The sequence below is a fragment of the Mustela nigripes genome, chromosome 12, assembly GCF_022355385.1.
Source record: "Mustela nigripes isolate SB6536 chromosome 12, MUSNIG.SB6536, whole genome shotgun sequence".
Taxonomy (NCBI): domain Eukaryota; kingdom Metazoa; phylum Chordata; class Mammalia; order Carnivora; family Mustelidae; genus Mustela; species Mustela nigripes.
In genome coordinates, this window is record NC_081568.1 from 129222526 (window position 1) to 129243420 (window position 20895).

General features: G+C 41.1%; 2 protein-coding genes across 4 annotated transcripts in view; one reads left to right on the top strand and one right to left on the bottom strand.

The window, feature by feature from the left end:
- Positions 1–16245, bottom strand: part of FBXL17 (F-box and leucine rich repeat protein 17) — a 504101-nt gene extending 487856 nt beyond the window's left edge. For all 3 annotated transcript variants that reach the window (XM_059418335.1, XM_059418334.1, XM_059418336.1), the window contains exon 1: positions 15188–16245. In XM_059418335.1, coding sequence (XP_059274318.1) covers positions 15188–16177 — 990 coding nt within the window. In that variant the 5' untranslated portion in view covers positions 16178–16245. The remainder of the gene's footprint in view (positions 1–15187) is intronic.
- Positions 16245–20635, top strand: LOC132028833 (uncharacterized). Its single transcript, XM_059418337.1, has 2 exons — positions 16245–17540; positions 19439–20635. The coding sequence occupies exon 1, from the start codon at positions 16388–16390 to the stop codon at positions 17066–17068; it is 681 nt and encodes a 226-aa protein (XP_059274320.1). The 5' UTR covers positions 16245–16387; the 3' UTR covers positions 17069–17540; positions 19439–20635.
- Positions 20636–20895: the final 260 nt, after the last annotated feature.

Sequence of the window (20895 nt, forward strand, 5' to 3'; positions counted from 1 at the left end):
AACAAAAGGAACTAGGTTCTTACCACCCATTAACGACTTTCAGAAAACTCCAGGTAACTTAGATAACTGACTGCTTGAGTAACCCTGTTTCTCCCTTCTCATGACCTAATTCCTGCTTTTCTGCTTTAAATTAGCCAACAGAGAGTAAACCTGCAAAACCCTGGACATTCCACCCTTGAACTCTAAAAAGGGCAGAGCCCCAAGACTACTCTTTCTCTCCACCCTCAACGTGCCTAGATAATGCCTGGTGTGTAACATATGTTATAATAAGAACCAGAAGACCTGGCCCAGCTATTAATAGGGGCTCTGGTAGCAGAAATGTCTGTTTAACATGCCATAAGTAATGTGTGCCTAGACAAACACTACAGGCATTTCTGACAGGGGGTACTACCATCAGTACGCTCAAGATAAACAGAACAGTATTAATTCAAACTAGAATGTTGTAAATTATGGTGTTAATTATAACCCCACAACAAATATTAAGAAAGTAACTAAAAATATATATAAAATGTGTATTTATGTATATATTCATACACACATACATACACTAGAAAAGAAGGTAATCAAAATAGTACACTAAAAATGTCTAATACAAATGGAGCAATGGAGAAATTGTTAAACAAAAAGTATAAGACAAAGAAAAATAAGAAAATGGCGAAAGTCTTTCCTTATCATAATTACATCAAATATAAAAACATCAAACTCTCCAACTTAGAAATAGAGAATAAAGTAATGAAACAAGAAGATGGTCAGGGTCACCTGAGTGGCTCAGTGGGTTAAAGCCTCTGCCTTCAGCTCAGGTCATGATCCCAGGGTCCTGGGATTAAAGAGCCCCTCATTGGGCTCTCTGCTCAGCAGGGAGCCTGCTTCCCCCTCTCTCTCTGCCTGCCTCTCTGCCTACTTGTGATCTCTGTCAAATAAATAAACAAAATCTTTAAAAAAAGAAAAAGATGATCAAATTACATAGTGTCTATAAAAGACTCACTTTAGATCTAAGGACACACATGTGTTAAAAGTAAAAGAATGGAAGAATGTATTCTATCCAAATAGTAACCAGAAAAGAACTGTAGTGTCCACACTTTTGTCAGGCAAAATACACTTAAAAACAAAAATTGTTATGAGACAGAAAATTACAGAATGATAAAAGGATAAATCCACTAAAAAAGATATAATAATTACATATGTATGTGTAACAAAAGAAGTCCAAAATAGGTGATTCAAAACCTGACAGAACTGAAGGGAAAAATAAACAGCTCTACAATACTTAGAGACTTCAACACAACATTTCAATAATGGATAAAACAACCAGACAGAAGATAAATGAGGAAAATGAAAATCTGAACACTTAAACCAAGTAGGCCAACAGATATTTTTATACAACACTCCATCCAACAACAGAATATACATTCTTCTCAAGTGAACATGGATAAACTGTCAGTCACAAATCAAGTCTCAATAAATTTTAAAAGACTGAAATCATAGCAAGTATCTTCTCTGAACCACAATAGTATGAAATCAGAAATCAGTAACAAAAGGAAATCTGGAAATGTCTGGAAATTAAAGAACACACTTGAAAACAACCAATAAGTAAGAAGAAATCAGAGGGAAAAACAAAAAACATTTTAAGATAAATGAAAACAAAAATACAACATCCCAAAATTTATGGAATACAGTTGTAAATAACTGTATTAAAAAGAACAAAAATCTCAAACTAATAACCTAACCTCCCAACTTACAGAACTACAAAGAGGAAACTAAATACAGGCCAAGCAGAAAGAAGAAATTAAAAATCAGAGCAAATAAAAAATATGGACTAAAAAGATAATAGAAACAATGAAAACAGAAGTTAAATCCTTGAAAAGATCAACAAAACTGAAAAACCTTTACCAGACTAAAAAGAGAGAACACTCAAGTTACTAAAATTATGAATGAAAATAGAGATATTATTGCCAAATTTACAGAAATAGAATTATATAATACTATGCCAACTAAATAACCTAGATGAAATGGACAAATTCCTAGAAGGCATACAAAGTACCAAAGAACTGACTCAAGAAGAAATAGAAAATCTGAATAGAACTATAAGAAGTAGAAAGATTAAACCAGTAATCAAAAAACTTCCAACAGGGACGCCTGGGTGGCTCAGTTGGTTAAGCAGCTGCCTTCAGCTCAGGTCATGATCCCAGCGTCCTGGGATCGAGTCCCACATCCGGCTCCTTGCTTGGCAGGGAGCCTGCTTCTCCCTCTGCCTCTACCTGCCACTCTGTCTGCCTGTGTTCACTGTCGCTCCTCTCTCTCTGACAAATAAATAAATAAAATCTAAAAAAAAAAAAAAAAAAAAAAACTTCCAACAAAGAAAGCTAAGGAACAGAGGAAATAATTAGTGATACATTTGAAGAGCTAAGACTGATCCTTAAATTCTTCTAACGTGGATGATGAGTAACACTTCCTAACTCATTCTATGAGGTCAGCTTTACCCGGATACTAAAGCCAAACAAAGGCATCACAAGAAAATTATAGACCAAATGCCCCCCTTACGAATACAGATGCAAAAATCTTCAACAAAATATCAGCAAACTGAATCCAGTACATATTAAAGCATTATATACCACGGTGAAGTAGGATTTACCCCAGGAATGCAAAAGTGGTCCAAATGTAGAAATAAACCCATTTAAAACATACCATATTAATAAAATGAAGGGGGTTTTTTGGTATCAGATTTTTATTTTATTACCTATGAATTCCACCCCTCCTCCAGTAGATCAAGAAGGCAATACAATAGCATTTTTGACAGTTTGCATTCCTTTTGGAATATACAAGTTTCCATCCGTTTCATTGCTTTTCAAACTAAAGCACATCTTTTAGCACTTCTTGTAGCTGAAATGAGTTGATGAACATTTTCTCAGGTTTTGTTCATAACACATTATTTTTATTTCTTTTTTTCCTTTTTTCCTAAGACAACTGTTGAGTATATACAGAATTGAGTGTATATACAGGTTTTTTGTGGGGTTTTTTTTCCACTCATCACTGGAAAAATGTTGGTTCAATATTCTCTAAAATCCATTATTTCTGAAGCTATGAATCCTTTGAAATATTGTTCCATTTATATACAGCACTATCTTCCTCTCACTGCTTTTAGATGTTATGAATTGGTTGTGTGTGTGTGTTTTTTTTTTTTAATGCCATCTCAACAGATGCAGAAAAATCACTCGACAAAATCCAATACCCTTTCTTGATAAAAATACTTAGGAAACCAGAAATAAAAGGAATCTTCCTTAACTTGGTAGACAACACATCTATTAAAAACACATAGCTAACATTGATGGTGAAGGACAGAACATCTTCCCCTGAGATGAGGAATAAGACAAGGATGTCTGCTCTCTCCATTATACTAGAGATTCCAACCTGGGCAACTATTCAAGAAAAAGAAAGAAAAGGCATCCACGAAAGGAAGAATTAGAATGTTCTCTATTCACAAATATCATGATCTTTCTTATATATAAAAAATCCTAAAGAACACACAAAAAAATTTAGAGCTAATAAGCAAATATTTCCACATATTAACAGTGAATAATTCAAAATGCAATTTAAAAATCATTTCCATTTATAATAACACCAAAAAAATGAAATACTCTTTTTATAGATTCCATTTCTTCATATTGAGATTCACCATTTATTTGTCGAGTCAGTGTCATATTTTTTGCTATAATTTGAATACTTCCATTTTTAACATGTTTATAGTTTTGTCCTTTAAATCTAATATCTGAGCCCACTCATAGTTATTTTCTTTACTTTTTTTTTTTTCTTTAGGATTTTATTTATTTACTTGTCAGAGAGAGAGAGAGAGACAGCACAAGCGAGCACAGGCAGACAGAGGCAGAGGGAGAAGCAGGCTTCCTGCCAAGCTAGGAGCCCGATGTGGGACTCAATCCCAGGACACTGGGATCATGACCTGAGCCGAAGGCAGCTGCTTAACCAACTGAGCCACCCAGGCGTCCCCATAGTTATTTTCTATTAACATTTTTTTCTTAGTATAGGTCACATTTTTCTGTCTCCTGACATATCTCATAACTTTTTGTTAAAAACTAGACATTTTAGGATGTCCCTCTCACTTCTCCCTCTCACTCATGCTCTCCCTGTCACTCATGCTCTCTCCTCTCTCTCTCTCTCTCTCTCTTCCTCTCTCTAAAGTAAGTAAATAAAATCTTTTAAAAACATAAATAAATAAAGATATTTTAGGGGCACCCAGGTGGCTCAGTTGGCTAAGCATCCAACTCTTGATTTCAGTTCAGGTCTTGATTTCAGGGTCATGAGCTCAAGCCATGAGTTCAAGCCCAGTCTTGGTCTCAGGGTGATAAGTTCAAGCCCTGTAGTAGGCTCACAACCCTGAGATCAAGAGTCATATGCTCCACCAACTCAGCCAGCCAGCCCCCCCCCCCCCCCCAATTTTTTTTGACATTTTAATTTCCCTGGCCTTAAACTGTGGGATCTATGTCCCCTGCAGTGTTGATATCTCTGCTCAGGTTTTAATACTTACATACTTTTTTACTCTGGCTTCCAATGGAGGTTACCCTGTTTGCATAGCTTAATTTTCAGCTAGTTGTCTGTGCAAAGGTATGCTCATACATCTCAAACCTGCTCTTCAATCTGTGCCTGGGATGAGAAGAGCACATTCAAGGCTTAGCCAGTTCCCAAGTCTGCCTTGGCCCTTGTCTTTTGCTAAACACTTCAGGTCTCCCCTGTACATGTGCGGGGTTTCACAGTTAACAAGTGATATGCGGAGAGCTTATCCCTTTGTAGTTTTCTCACTTCCAAGGTCTGACCCATCCCAATTGGCACCAAAACCCAAGACTTGCAAATATGTGGGTTTTCACTATTATATTTCCTATCAAGTTCATCACTTCAAGTTGACACATACAGGTTTTTACATGTTGCCACAAGTTGACTTAGCCTCTGGCAACAAGGCTGCTAGTTTCCCAAACTCTGGTTCTTGCCAAAGGAATTGGGGAATGCAAGAATGCTGTAGACATCAATGTTCTTATAAGCACTAGCAATTTTCCTAAGAATAAATGCTTCTCAATTTTTTTCTGCCTTCAATCAATCTCCAAAGCCAAAATAGTTGTAGGCAATTTTGCCCAGTTTTACTTTATTTTTATGGAAAAGATTCGCCACTCTTCCTGCAGCTATAGCTGCATATCCCTCTTTTGTAGTTATTTTTATGCTCATTCTCCTCATTTTATAAGATGAAAAAATAAAGACTCAGTCAGGGAAAGTAAACCATTTGTTTAAAGTTAAAGAACTTTGTGGTTTTAAGGGGTTAATCCACCCCTTATGTAGAATATGGTCACGGAACCAAGAAGCACCTTGTTTAAAATATATGACTTTGGATTGTACTTTCTTTGAACATTAGTTTGCTCTTTTGTGAAAGTGAGAAGATTGTTATAATCCACAGATAACTGACTAAATCTAGGTGGATCTCCATGAGTTTTAGTTATCCAGCTGAAAGGAAATCTTATAAGTGTGTGAAGGGTAGATAAAACCGTTCAGAAAAGATGGATTAAAAATAAAAAGGCAAAATATTAAACTGATATTCCAATGCATATATAATAGATCTTTGTTTGTGGTAGGCAATCTGCACAATGTTTATTTACACTTATATAATCTTCTCCCTGAGTGTGAACTGGATTTAATGACTGATCACTTCTAATAAACAGAGTATGACAAAACTGCTAGGATGTTACTTCTAAGATTACGTTAAAAAAAAAAAAAAAAAACTGTGGCTTCCATTTTTGGGTGTTCTTGGATCTGTTGCTCTGGGAGGAGTGAGCTGCCATGCTGCTGTTAGCCCTATGGAGAAGCCACAGGGCATGGCAAGTAACTTAATTAAGGATGTTAGCCAACAGCAATGAGAACCTGACGCCTGCCAACAATTTCACGAGTAAGTCTGGACAGGAATTCCTCAACCCCAGTTGAATAGCTCCAGTCAACACCTTGAATACAGCCACATAAGAAACCCAGGATGAAATGGGACTCATCTAAATCTCAAAGGGATTATTACCCCACAGAAAATATAAAATAATGGGGCACCTGGGTGGCTCAGTGGGTTAAAGTCTCTCCCTTCGGCTCAGGTCATGATCCCAGGGTCCTGGGATTGAGCCCTGCATCAGGCTCTCTGCTCAGCAGGGAGCCTGCTTCCCCTCTCTCTCTCTGCCTGCCTCTCTGCCTGCTTGTCATCTCTGTCTGTCAAATAAATAAATAAAATCTTTAAAAAAAGAAAGAAAGAAAATATAAAATAATAAAATCTGTGGTTTTAAACTGCCAAGTGCTGGCATAATTTGTTACATAAAAATAGATATCTAACACAATATTTAAATATCCCTGTATTTCTTTCTGTCATTAAAATGCCCTCTCTCCCAAATCTCCCAAATCTTAACTCCTAAGAAAATAACTACTTCTCCTCCAAACTATCTTCTTAACTCATCTAACCAACATTTGTGCACATATACCTGGTTTTCTGTAAGAGACACTATGACTTGAGATGCGTTCACTAGCTTTAAGACTATATAGTCAAGGGATGCCTGGGTGGCTCAGTGGGTTAAGCCGCTGCCTTTGGCTCAGGTCATGATCCCAGGGTCCTGGGATCGAGTCCCCATTGGGCTCCTTGCTCAGCAGGGAGCCTGCCTCTCTCTCCCCACCTCTGCCTGCCTCTCTGCCTGCTTGTGTGCTTTTTCTCTCTCTCTTTCTGACAAATAAACAAAATCTTAAAAAAAAAAAAAATTATATAGTCAAAGGCATTTCTGAATTTTCTTTGGATAATCTGAGATTCAAGAGAATGTGTACTTCAAAATTGAAGAAAGAGAATGTTGGTCTGTCAAGGACTGACCTGTAACAACATTTTTATTGAATAAAGAAAACTATAAAGAGGAAAAATGAGCCTAAAGAACATTGGGATGTCACTTGTATCAACCCAGGAAACTGCTTACTTTAACACAGGTGTGTTAACAATAGTTTGAACATGACAGAAACTCAAACTAAGTAGGTGTAGGCATTCTAAGTATGTAGAAGATCCAGGGAGCTATCATTTTGTACCTTGTTGCTCTGCCATCATTGCCTTCAGCTACTAAGTGGAAGATGGCTTACTCTTATAATCCGGGTGGTCTAGCCCTAAAAAAAGGAAGAAGAAGCAAAGGGCAAGCAACTGCTTTTATGGTAGGACTAAGAAGTTGTACACATTACTTCCACTCATATTCAATTACCTAACATTTAGTCACAGAGCTACACCTATCTACAAGAAAGGCTGAAAAACAGACTTTAATTAGGTGGCCACATGCCAAGTTAGAACAAGGTAAATTCCGATACTAAAAAGAATATGAGGGGAATGGACACTGGGAAACAGCAGTGACTTCTAATCAGGACCTCAGTTGAAAACAAACTTAATATTCTTGATCTTTAGTGGCATATCTGGAAAACACAACTAAAATATGAATTACCAGAAAATGTACAAATCATATCACAGATATAATCTGAAATAATCACTCCCAGCAACATCCAAATATTCCTGAGCCTTGAAAGATTCTATTTTTGACCAGGGCATCAGTATAAAATTTCAGAAGATAATTCAAACCGAAAAAACTTCCACAAAACGCATTGTTGTCTAACACTTAGTCAAACCTATCCCACAGAACCTTATAGTACTTGAAAATCAAAAAAGCCAATACCTATATTTGGCCATCTAATTTTGAATAAGGAGATTTTATCTGTTATCAAGTATTATTAAAAAAGTTTATGAATAAGCAGATGGCATGCAAGTTATAGAAATAATACTTGAAAAGAACCAAACCTGTGTAGCTATTTTATATTGATTCCTGTTGTGTCAGGGACTATGCTGGGTGTCATGAGAGACACAGAGGTATTCAAGATAAAACACAATATTCTTGGGGCGCCTGGGTAGCTCAGTTGGTTAAGCATCTGCCTTCAGCTCAGGTCATGATCCTGGGGTCCGAGATCAAGCCCTGTGTCAGGCTCCCTCCTGAGCAGGGAGCCTGTTTCTCCCTCTCCCTCTCTCTGTCAAATAAATAAAATCTCAAAAGAAAAAACCCCATAATATTCCTGACTACTTATTGTATGATACCATTTATATGAAATTCCTAGAAAAGGCAAAACTATATAGGCAGAAGGCAAATCAGTAGTTGCCTGGAGATAGGGGTGTGAGCAGAAATTGCAAAGACTTTTGCAGAGTAAGACTGCAAGGAGGCACAAGGAAACTATTTGAGGAGTTCTAAAACTGGATTATAATGATGGTTGTACAGCCCTGACACTTGTTAGAACTCAAACTGTAGGGGTGCCTTAGGTGGCTCATTGGTTAAGCATCTGCCTTCAACTCAAGTCATGATCCCAGCTTCCTGGGATTAAGCCCCTTGTTGGGCTCCCCACCCAACAGAGAGTCTGCTTCTCTCTCTGAACCTCCCCCTGCTCATGCGCGCTCTCTCTCTCAAATAAATAAAATCTTTAAAAGAAAAAAAACTCAAATTGTACACTTAAAATGAGCAAATTAAATATCAATATAGCTGTTTTCCCCCCAAAACGTCCACAAAGCTCTGTATTTCTATCATTCTATCATTTTTCTTCCCAGAATCTTTGAATTCCTATTTGAGACAACATAAGTGCACATATGCAAACATCACCTGTTATAATAAATAACTAAGCAGATAATATGCTTAAGATTCAAATAGATTTCCTCTTCACAATCATCTCAGATTTAACTATTTCAACCAAGTTCTACTTTTCTGCCCTTTTTCAACTTTTTTCTACGTATATCATCCCTTGCTTCTTAAATACTCTACTCATATTACCTGCCAAAATCTTGAAAGTAACATGTACTAAACAGTCTCTTGAATAAAGTACTGTTCAGAAAAACCTAAAGTACTGTTCAGAAAAGCGCAAAACCTACTTCTGGTACTTTTCTAACCACACACCCACAGGGAAGTCACATAGAACTATTTCCTAATCTATAATTTAAAATAATTTCTTGCAATTTATTCATTAAAATTTAAGGCACAGCGAACTTATAAAATCCAAACTATTACTACAGAGTGCTACTCTACAGTAGAGTCAGATACTACGAAATTTACAGAAAAATAAGATTTATTCCAGAGCCAGTCACAGAATTAAAAAAAAAAAAAAAGTTTTGTGTTTTGTTGAAGTATTTTAGGAGGAGATACTAAGAAAGGATGTATCCTTCTGACATACACCCATTATTTTTTGAGCAATTCCTTATGCTCTAGGACAAAATATTCTAGGCTCATCTTGTACTTTCCTGGTACCAGTTCTGTAATCAGCCATTTCTCCAACAACACTGATTCATTTTAGTAGAGAATGGTTTTTAGAGGCTAAGATCTGGATCCTAAGTGTATACACTGTTATTGGGCATTGCTTCTGTAAGGCCCTCTCAAGTGGACAGGACTAGGAAAAAAAAAAAAAAAAAATATATATATATATATATATATATATATATATATATATATGTAACCAATCACCCATCACTATTCTAGCTTCTTCCTCCACATAGATGCTCTTAGCACACCACTTTGGCTCCAAACTTGAGCAAGACTTTTGACAAACAAAAATTATATTCAGCCAAAATTAAGCAACTTTTTAGGAAATTATTATGCTAATATTAAATGTTTTCATATATGCCTTCACTTATTATTTTGTTATTATTTAACATTTATACAACCTGGTATCCCATAGCTGGCGGGGGGTGGGGAGGCCCAGGATTATCCCCTTGACAGCTACATTACAAGGCACCAAAACGTACAGAACTCTCAAGATAAGAAACAAATCTCACCTTTTGTGGTCTAAGTTAATCAAGACTACTTGGCATTCTTCAACAAAGAAAAATCTTGAAACTGACTTCCTAACAACATTCCATTTCAGAGCTTACTAAACTCATCCCTAGAATTGCAGAGATTTACCTTCTAGAGGTTATCTGGTACTAGAGTAGTAAGTTAAGCATTCATGAAATGCTACAATAACTTCGTTCCTCTTACCCACTAGTAGTTACATTCAAGGCTTTAAAAAGCAGTATTACTTTTTTCTTTGACTCCCATTTCCACTGCTTTCATCCTTATTTTCATATCCTTACAAAAAAAAAAAAAAAAAAGTCAAGTATATAAGCCTTCCCCCAAAGCACATTTCTCTTATAAAATTCTTTCTTGATCACTAGAACAAGCTGCTAACAATAAAGCTGTAAAAAATCAAGACTTAATACCTACCAACATATTATTAGGGGTGCACGCATGATGCAGCAGTTTTCTAATTGTGGTGACAGATTCTAGATCTCTCACCTGGTTTTCTTTGGGGGGAAAAAAAAACAGGTCTGCTGACAGAGAGCAAGATTCCTAAACAAATGCACACAAAGTCTCTAAATATTAAATACAGATCTTAAAATACCAGTTACTCAAATAGTAACACTGAAAGAAAAGTATTCCACTGCTATCATTTAGTAAAACTGTTGCATAGTGGCTCCACAATTTAAAATTCTAATTGTGATATCACAAGGCAGGATTGTTTTAAGTTATAAATGTAACAGGTGTCAAAGACTGAAGCTACCTCAGTTCATCCAAACCAAGGCATCAACCAGTAAAAGATCAACTGTAACAGGCTAAAGTCCTTAAGAAAATGCTATTCCCATAGATGACCTTTGAAGAGCCATTCCCTACTTCTCAAATTTCTTATATTTAAAGACCACAATTCAACGCTACAGACCCAATTATAAAATTAGCCTGTGACTCATAATAGCTTAGAAGTTGTCTGGTGTAAGCTCCTCCCTGCCAACCCCAATTCAGGAATCTCTTTCATAAAATCTCTAAGAGAAGATTACTGAGACCCTCTTTCATAATATATTGAAAAGCTCTCTAGGCCTGCAAACACGGAGAGGGATTCCAGTCCAGGGACCGACTTCCAATATCTAAAATGTCTTGAAGTCTTCAGGCTTGTTTTTTCACGCGAAAGAAGTGGGGAGTAACCAGATCTCAAATGTCTCTTCAGATTCTGAAGATAAAGCTCACTATTTCAAGAAACAATTCATTGTTTTTACACAGTTCGTACTGGTAGAAAGGATTTTCTAAATTTCTAAATGTACACATTCTTCAACCCTAAAATTCCACCTTCTTGAAATTTACCCCCCAAAAAAAAACCTGACTATATATGCACAGAAAACATCTGTTAACATTGTTGATTGTAGCAGTAAGTTGGAACCATTCAATAATAGAAAACTACAGTAGGGTATAACATTGTGGAATACCATGCAGCAGTTTAAAAAGAATGAAGAAAGGAAGAAAGGGGTGCCTGGCTGGCTAAGTCCATAGCTGCTGATTTCAGGTTTGTAAGTTCAAGCCCCAGGCTGGGCGTAAAGATTACTTAAATAAATTTCTTTTTTTTTTTTTTTAAATTTTTTAGAGAGAGAGAGAGAGAGAGAGAGTGCAAGCACACAAGCAAGGGGAGCAGCAGGCAAAGGGAGAACAGACTCCCCGCTGAGCAAGGAGCCTGATGTGGGACTCAATCCCAGGGCCCTGGTATCATGACTTTAGTCAAAGGCAGATGCTTAACCAACTGAGCCAACAGGCACCCCTAAATAAACATTTTACCAAAAAAAGAAAGAAAGAAAGAAAGAAACTATATACATACACTACTTACTAATAAGGAAAGACTTCCAAACCATACTATCAACAAAACAAAAAATTCGAAACATGTACATTTTGATGCCATTTATGAAAAAAAGCTATGAAGGTTTACACAGGTCTTACTATAAAGACAGAAATGTTCTGGATCTGCACAGTCCAGTACGGTACCAGCCAGTCACACATGACTACTAATCCCTGAAATGTGGCTACTGTGACTGAGACACTGAATTTTAAATTTAATTTTAACTACTTTAAGCTACTGTACAGAGCAGCTCTGAAAGAACAATCTAAACTGGTAACAGTGGTTAGTTACCACCAGAGGGGAAACTAGATGAGAAACTAGGGGTGACTCTACACAAACTTTTGTCCTACCTGCATTATTTTAATGTTTTAAGACAAGTTACATAAAAAGAAAAATTTAAAAGAAAATCTTTTGATATTGAACCAAAAATATGCCCTATGAACTGCCATCCATAAAAAGAATTTAGGTGGGGTTTTGTTTTTTTTGTTTGTTTGGGTTTTTTGTTTTTTGTTGGTTTTGGGTTTTTTTGGGGTTTTTTTGTTTTGGTTTTTTGTTTTTGTTTGTTTGGGGGAGTTGTTTTGTTTTCGTTTTGCTTTTTGCCTGAAAAAAAAATTTACCTGGAACAAGTTGGTAGTTTTCATTAAAAACAACCCTTAAATGACATGTCCTTACATTTCTCTTTCAAACTCTCCTTCCTCCACATCCCACCCCCCCTTTTTACAACTACAGTAACTTCTGGTACAAAAGATAACAGCAATACCGTCATAAAGGCTACTGATCCATAAGTAGGGACGAAGGGCATGCTCTCTAAGAATTTTTCCAATAGAGGTGATAGATTTGTATCTCTGTATGCAACAGTTCTTGTACTATAACAACACTGTCATAGGGCACCTGGGTGGCTCAGTCAGTTAAGTGTCTGCCTTCAGCTCTGGTCATAATCTCAGGGTCTGGGGATTGAGTCTGGCATTGGGCTCTCTGCTCAGTGAGGAGACAGTTTCTCCCTCTTCCTCTGCCCCTCCCCCTACTTGTCCCCTCTCTCAAATAAATAAAATCTTTAAAAAATAAATTAAAAAATGAAAACATCATCATAGCTCCCAGAGTCTTCTCTTCTGCAAGAAAAACACCTCCAGTTCTAACCAAAAATTGAGCCAGACCCTTTAACCATCACATAGCTTTTACTGTGGCTCACAAAACAACTCAGGTCCGGATATTAACATTTCTTAGAGGCTTTTCTTAGTGGCATGGCATATTCACCTAGAGTATCAGCCCAGACTTCCTAAACACCTAGCCATTCATTTGTTCATGAATATTTACTCAAACCTACTAAAATACCGGCCACTGCCCTTAACGGAGTGGATAGAACAATGAACAAAATCTACGTTGACAGCGCCTCTTCCACCAAAAGCCCTATTCCTAAAAGTTGGAATGCACTGGTAAACACTGAAAAACCTCAATTAAATTCATTCCAATAGCCTAACTCACTTCATGCTGAATACATCTATGACTATAAGACACACACAGAGAATCTTTACTCAAGTTTCTAATACAAGGAAATCTACCTAACATGTGTAAATACTCCAGCACAGAGTGCCTGAGTGGCTCAGTCATTAAGCATCTGCCTGGGGCTCAGGTCATGATCCCAGGGTCCTGGGATGGATCCATGCACTGGACTCCCTGCTCCAGAGGAAGCCTGCTTTTCCATCTCCCACTCCCCGTGCTTGGGTTCCCTCTGTCGCTGTCCTCTGTCAAATAAAAAAATGAAATCTTAAAAAAAAAAAAAAAATGAACCCCCCCACCTTTAAAATAAATTAATAAACACTCCAGCACAACAGGGCAAATCCAATGAGTAAAATCCTCAAATGTCCTTCAAATCAAGTGTTGAACAGTCCACAGAGAAATCTGAAAAAACATTTTTAGTAGATAATCTATTCTAGCGAAACTTATTCTAAACAAATTTTCTTTATTATGGGATCATGTACCCCCTAAAAAGAGGGGGAATTAAAATGTTCTCTGCCTCCTGAAATGATGAGTTGGGTGGAAAGCAGAAAGTACCTACCTTTTGTTTTGGTTTTTAAACAGTCTTACCTGCCAAATAACAAGACAGCAATCAAACTTCTATACCAAATATCTGATGATATTTGTCATTTGCTGATTTAAAAAACGCAAGAAAATTACTCTTCCCTAAAATGCATACCCTGAACACAGAGTAGGCAATTACTCCTCCAGAAAGCACACCTCCATAAGAGTTAAATCATGACATTTTGACTCAAGGAAAAGTTATGCTTTCCCATTCTTTTGCTATATTATTTACAAGAACATCGGTATCACAGTAAAAAAAGGATCTAAACACACACGGAAAAACTCTAATCAAAAAAGTGTATTTGCAAGAGTAACAATTGTAACTGATGATAGTTACATCAGTAACAGTAAAAGTAGCCAAATTCTTATCTGGGTTATTTTTACCTGGTATTAAATATCTCCCATACTAAAAAAGAAGGTTTATATTTATGAAGTTGGCCGAGGGGGTGGGGGTGGGCAATGAGGAAAAAATAACTTGCTAGTAATAACAACACTAACTTTGTCACTTAATTAAATTTCTCACTAGCATTAAGAAAACTGCAAATTTTACTTAGTTGAAAGTGAGACAAAGCTCCCATAGGACAACCACGTCTTCTCCACTCAGCCATATTCCCAACCAAAAAATACTTTTGTCTCTACCTTCTGACAAACTGCATGGTTCTATATAAGGAATAAAATGTAGGAAGGCAACAAAACGTAACATAAACCAAAGGACTTTCAAGCCCAGCAGACTTAACTTCCCCAGACTGGCCCTTTGTGTGTGTGACCTTGGACAAGTCATTCAACTCTTTAAGCCTCACTAGATTCTAAACTCCAGAGAGCAAAGACCACTTCTGCCTTAGTTATTACTGTAGGCACACAGCGTTGAAATATCTATGTCTTCTTGTATAAAGTGGTGTTAATACCTGTTTCACAGCGTTAAGTGGGTGATTAAGATATTATGTACGCAAAGCTCAGGCACAGTGCATGATCCTGGTAAATGTTCAAGTAAAGATCACAGTTAATGACATTAACTAGCAGCTATCAAATCGGTAAGTACTGTCGGAAGACCTTCAAATACTAACATACAACATCTTTAGTAGTAAATGTATATTGCTCAACTGATAAAAATATTTTCGCGGAAAATCTACAAAGAGTTTCTAAACCAGTGGGAATCTAGTAACAGATGAGTCCTGAATTGTGGTAACCCAAGCTATTAAAAGACACTAACCAAACTCCCAAGTTTTTCTACTTCAAAAAAACAGGCCATAAGCATCTTCCCCATTGGTTTCTCCCCTTCGGACTTCTCTGGCTATCAGGGAACCCCCTCCTCCGCGCTTAGGGGGAGGAGAGAGAAAACCTCCGAGGCGGGGGCCGGGGTTGGGGGAAAGCACGCATCCCTGCGCCACTCGCCCAGACCCACCTTGAGCAGGATGGATGGCGGCAGCTGGTTGATGTCTGGGGTTTCAGGGGGTGGATCCCTGTGACAGTCGCAGGGGTTTTCGGGGGGCTCCTGACAGTCCGCGTCGCCGCATTCATGCTGCTGCTGGGCGGGCGAGGGGGCGGTGCCCCCCGCTCGGGCCGCGTCCCCGCCGGCCTCTGTGGGGGCACCTTCGGAAGTGGGAGAGGAGGGCGGGGGGCAGAGCGGCTGCGGTGGCTGCTCGGAGCCCTGGCAGCAGCCGGCGTCGGGGGGCCGCGGCGGCGAGGCGCCTCCCCCCGCAGGCCCTCCGCCGCCGCCGCCGCCGCCGCCGCCGCCGCATCCCCCACCGCCGCAGCGGGGCTGCTTACACGGGGTGCAGGCGGGAACCCCGGCCCCCTTCCGCTTACACACCATTTCTGGGGGCGTAGGGGGCTCGGCCGGCGGCGGCGGCCCCCGGAAGAGTTGCACGGCAGCGGGCGGCCCCAGGAAGCGCACGGGCCCCACGCTGGCCAAGAAGAGGCTCCGGCCCTGCTGCTCCCAGGCGGCGGCCGCGGCCAGCCCCAGCTCTTTGCAGCAGGAGGCAGGCGACGAGGCCGAGGCGGCGGCAGCTGCGGCGGCGGCGGCCGAGGATAGCAGGAAGCGGCGGGCGGCGGCAGCACAGTCCTCGGCAGCCAGGGCCGCGTAGCGCCGCGCCAGGTGCTGCGAGGAGGCGGCCGCGGCGTAGGCCCCGTCCCGCGGCGGCGGCGAGAGCGGCGGCTCCTCCTCTGGGCCGGCGGGGGCGGGCGCGCCGGGGCTGTGCACGATGAAGCAGAGCATGCAGGGCCCGCGGAAGAAGCAGTCCCGGCTCCCGGGCGCCGCCGGCTGGGGGGGCGCCTTGGCCGGGGTCCGGCGGGGCAGCCTGAGGAGAGGGCGGCGGCGGCGGCACCAGCTGCAACAGCGAGGCCTCTTCTGGCTCGGGCGGTTACGCGGCTCCTTCGAGAGAAGGTGGCCCATATAGAAGGCCCCGAGGAGGGGGACCGGGACGGGGAAGTAGGGAGGCCCGGAGAGGCGAGCTCCGGCAGCGAGACAGGCCTCTCGCTGGCTCGGCCTCGGGCCCGCGGCGGGGTCGCCCGCCCGGCGCACACACACGCACACACGGGCACACACGCGACGGTAGGGGGTGGGCGTCAGCTGCGGGCCGCCCGGGAGCCCGACGGGGGCTACATGCTTTGCCCCGGGAAGCCGGGAGAACGATGGGCGCGAGCTTTGGGGACGCGACGGAGAGAGCGAGCCTGCCGGCTAGGCAACCAGTCCAAGCCTGACCCGCCGACTCAGTCAGTGCGGCGGCGGGGGGGGAACGCGGGGTCCTGCTCGGACCATTTTAACTGCGGCTCCGCCGGCGGCGCGCGCGCCCGCGACACAGCTCGGAGCCGCAGGAGCGCGCGGCCGGCTCGGGGAGGGGGCGGAGCTGGCTGCGGCGACGCGCTGGGGACGGGGGCGCGGGCGCCCGGCTGCTCACCGGGGACGGCCGCTAGGCAGGGACTGCTGGGAAGAAGCGGGCCAGCGAGCGCGCGGGGCTCTCGGGGAGAGGCGCACGCCCCTCCCTCCCTCGCCCAAGGTTTCGCGGAGGCCGCTGGGCCCACGCCTCTTTTCTGGGACGGGAGGAGACGCTTCCGAGCCAGCTGTGTGACATCCGTTTGCACAGCCGCGCTGACGTCTGTAGGTGTAAGTTCAAGAACTGCCATTGGCCGGGAGCCGCCGCGCTCTTCCCCTCACCCCCACCCCCAGTCTCGGAGACCGAAGCCACGAAGGAGCCGGAAAGGGTTCCGCCGGAAGGACGCTTTGGGTCCCCCGTGCTGCCTCTCCGGTGCAGCACCAGATGTGTGTGGCCTTTGGGTGGGGTGACCCTGCGTTCTCACGTGAGGAGCTAATGAGTGGTGCCGCATCGTTGTGTATTCCACGTGTTTTTATACTTGTTGCTTGCGGCCGACTGCTGACTCTATAACTTTATTCCAAAGTGAAGCATGTATCAAGTCACCTGTGCACGCCGAAAAGATAAAACGGTTTCTCAACCGACTGAGTCATCCAGCAACCAGGCTGCAAGAGGACTATGATCTGCACTCTCGGAGTCTCGTCTCTCCATCCATCCTACACCTGAAAAATGACTGCGCACTGCCTACTGTGTGATAAACAGTTCTAGGCGGACTTTAGTGACCCAGATGAGAAAGAGGAAATAGGCTTTGCAGACGACCCTGTATAAGACTTGACCATCGTGAGACCAAAGAAACAGGGCAATGATTAGAGCGGTACCTGGTATTGCGAGACAAATGGAAAGAGGCTTATTAGAGGATGGGAATGTATCAGAATAAAAGAGGAGGTAAGGAGATGAAAAGGGATGAGACAACAAGACCCCTGAGATGGTGGAATGGCAGAGTGTCTTAGGAGGGATACCGGCTCACTGAGCAGGAGGGATAAGGGAAAGATAAAGAATGGACACAGATATGAAAGTGGAAAAGTTCCTTTTACCGGGTCTCTATTTTACTTTAAGTGGAGCTTGGTTACCTGCTAGAGTGGAAGGAAAGTGGCAGTATTTTAAAAAGCTGCTAAGAATAACTTGAGAGAAATGAGGAAGCAGTATGTCAAGATTCAAGGTCCTTCAGCTTAGAGATGGTTGTTTGAGCCTGTCTGACTTTTCCCACCCCTGTGGCCAGCCTCCCCCTCCCTGCCTTTGCCCAAACATACCATCAAACCCTTGCTAATAATGGCCTGTTTGTCAAGAATGACTTTTATTGGGACACCTGGGTGGCTTAGTTGGTTAAGCAGCTGCCTTTGGCTCAGGTCACGATCCCAGGGCCCTGGGTTCAAGTCCTATATCGGGCTCCTTGCTCACAGGGAGCCTGCTTCTCTCTCTGCCTCTGCCTGCCACTCTGCCTGCTTGTGCTCTCTCTCTCTCTGAGAAATAAATAAAATCTTTAGGGGAAAAAAAAAAAAAAGAATGACTTTTATTTTAGACCTGTCAGCATTCAGGGATCTCTGTTTCTATGCTTGATCATAGCGCAGTGGAATTCCAAGAAACCTAGAGGCAAAGATTTGTCAAAGGGCTTTACATATTTGTTACTATCAAATGCACTGCCCAAACCACATTTCTACAAATATTATGCACATAGTTCTGGTCCCTCTAGGACTGTGTAGGAATCCTCTAGGGCTGCAGAGCTCTAATACTGAGGTGAAGATGTTGGTAGAGACAGGAGTTGCCTGAGGCCTTTGCCATCTCTACCAAGCTGCACTTTGAGCAGATGTAGAGGGTGTTCTAAATCTTATTGCTTCATGTCAAAATTGTGGACCCATTTGTTTCATATTAGTTAAATATACACTAATACCTAGGATTTCCACTTACAGATATTTACTGGAGAAATAGAAAAGAATGTATTTACAAAAAGACTTGCACATAAATACTCATAGTAACTTTATTCACAATTACCAAAACCTATAAACAGCCTAGATGTCCATCAATAAATAAGCTGGTACACTGATTTGATGGAATATTACTCAGCAATTAAAAAGAAAGAAAAGCTGGGACGCCTGGGTGGCTCAGTTGGTTAAGCAGCTGCCTTCGGCTCAGGTCATGATCCCAGCGTCCTGGGATCGAGTCCCACATCGGGCTCCTTGCTCCGCAGGGAGCCTGCTTCTCCCTCTGACTCTGCCTTCCACTGTGTCTGCCTGTGCTCGCTCTCGCTCGCTCTCTCTCTGACAAATAAATAAATCTTAAAAAAAAAAAAAGAAAGAAAGAAAAGTTTAAAACATGGATAAATGTCAAAAACTTAGGCTGTATCAGACTCTGGAGTTGGGGCCCTAGAATCTCTACCTGATTTTAACAAGCTCCCCATGTGATTACTACACAGCTGGGCACCACGCAGACCTATCAGAATTATACATATAATCTAACTCTAACTTCTTGCTTTCAGAATATGAAGTATGTAACACACTTTTGAAATGGTTTTTGAAATTTACAGCACTAGTTCTCCCAATCCAGAGCTGTTCAGTCATAAACAGGTGGCTGTTTTTGAGCACAGCATGTAGCAGAGAATCTTGTGTAATTTTAGTAATGATTAAGCTACTGTTGTAGTCACCAGAGCTATGAGTTTTAGAACGAATTACCCTAAGTAATAACCCTGATAAATATTCTAAATATTCAGGAAACCAAGTTATGAGTAAGAGTTATAAGTAGCAATTTAGAGACAATTATAGTGCTTGACTTTTTTTTTTTTTTTTTAGTTGGAAAAAGAAAAGCAGCTCCTGAACAACGAGAAGCTGGCCTGGAACTATTAGCTGGGCCTTGGTATTAACGGGCATTCTCAGCTAGGTCTGAGTGCTCTTTTGAACATCAACAATCTCACAAAACATCAACATCAGTCCTGGCTACTCTGTAACCATAAGAGACCAGCCAAAAATAAGACCCTTCTGTAATCACGTCTGAACAAAGCAAATACAAGAACATTCCCCATACCACAAGAATGACCAAGCTTTCAGGCTAGTATACAAGACTTCTGTTTTTTAACCATTATAACTTAGCCTTGCTCTGTTTTTCCTACCTTCTAGAAAAGTTATTAAAATAATCATAGAATTACCTGCTTCCTGACAGCATCCAATTCAGAGCAAAGCCTTGAACTTTCCTAGAATCACCTAGCACAAGTCCGATCCTTTAATAAGTCTTATACCTTTTTTTACTGAGACTCTCCACAGTTCCTCTTGGTGTGCTGTGTCCTTGTGACAAGCCAATAAACCCAACTTGGTTTGACTGTGGATGCATTCCTGCTGGCCTTTTGGCTGAAGGTCATTAATATTTGTTATAATCAAAGGTCACCACCCTACCTAAAATTACTCCTTCCTGATGTATATACCCTGAACTTACATAGCTATATGCCATTTTTATCCCGTTAAAACTGAATTATTCCCTACTTTATTCTTTCCTCTTATCCTTTTTCTATTTTCTTTATAACTCATTATCACATGTTTCTTTTGACTTTTGTAAACTCTGGGAAGACAGTGTAAATAGACAGTATAAAAGATGAACTAGAGAAGGAAAAGGCTCTTAGCAGGAAGACTAGGTAAGATGTTCAAAGGGTCAATAGAGAGAACGTAAAAGCATGATAAGGCAATTATCGTAAGGAGAATGAAGTAGGGGTAGGACTCAGGATTATTTCTTATGCAGAGTTTTCAGCAATTCATAATGTAAGAATGAGGTAGAGAAGAAGGGGTGATGGGTAGGGAGGAAATGAAGAACACCGAAATAATGACTTGTTTATTCAAATGGTTTTTTTTTTTCCAGTGTGTAGCTAGTTGTGGTGAAATAGTGGGTCTACAATATAAAATATTTTCATATTTCAATAAAATTCAAACTTAGGGTTGACTTGTGTTATGACATAGATTTACACTGAAAGCCAGTATATAAATTTAAAATGTTGAAACCAGTTTAAAGAAAAGCCTCTTCTTTCTTCTTTGCTGACATAGAATATACTTACTTTGAAATTCACATTTGTCTTTAAGAAGACACTTAAGTAGAAAAGGTTTTAATGCTTCCACTTGGGTAATGATGGTTGTTATAAACCGCTAAAACATCCTATAGCACCGGTGAAATAAGTAGAACACAAATAACAAGCCACTGATCCCATTGATTGTGGTAGGTGCAACAGGTGGCCTAGAAGAACACTCTAGGAGCAGAAGACATTGTC

What these genes read in the sequence shown, in the direction of transcription:
- LOC132028833 (XM_059418337.1), top strand. Translation starts at nt 16,388, where the DNA reads ATGCTTTGCCCCGGGAAGCCGGGAGAACGATGGGCGCGAGCTTTGGGG.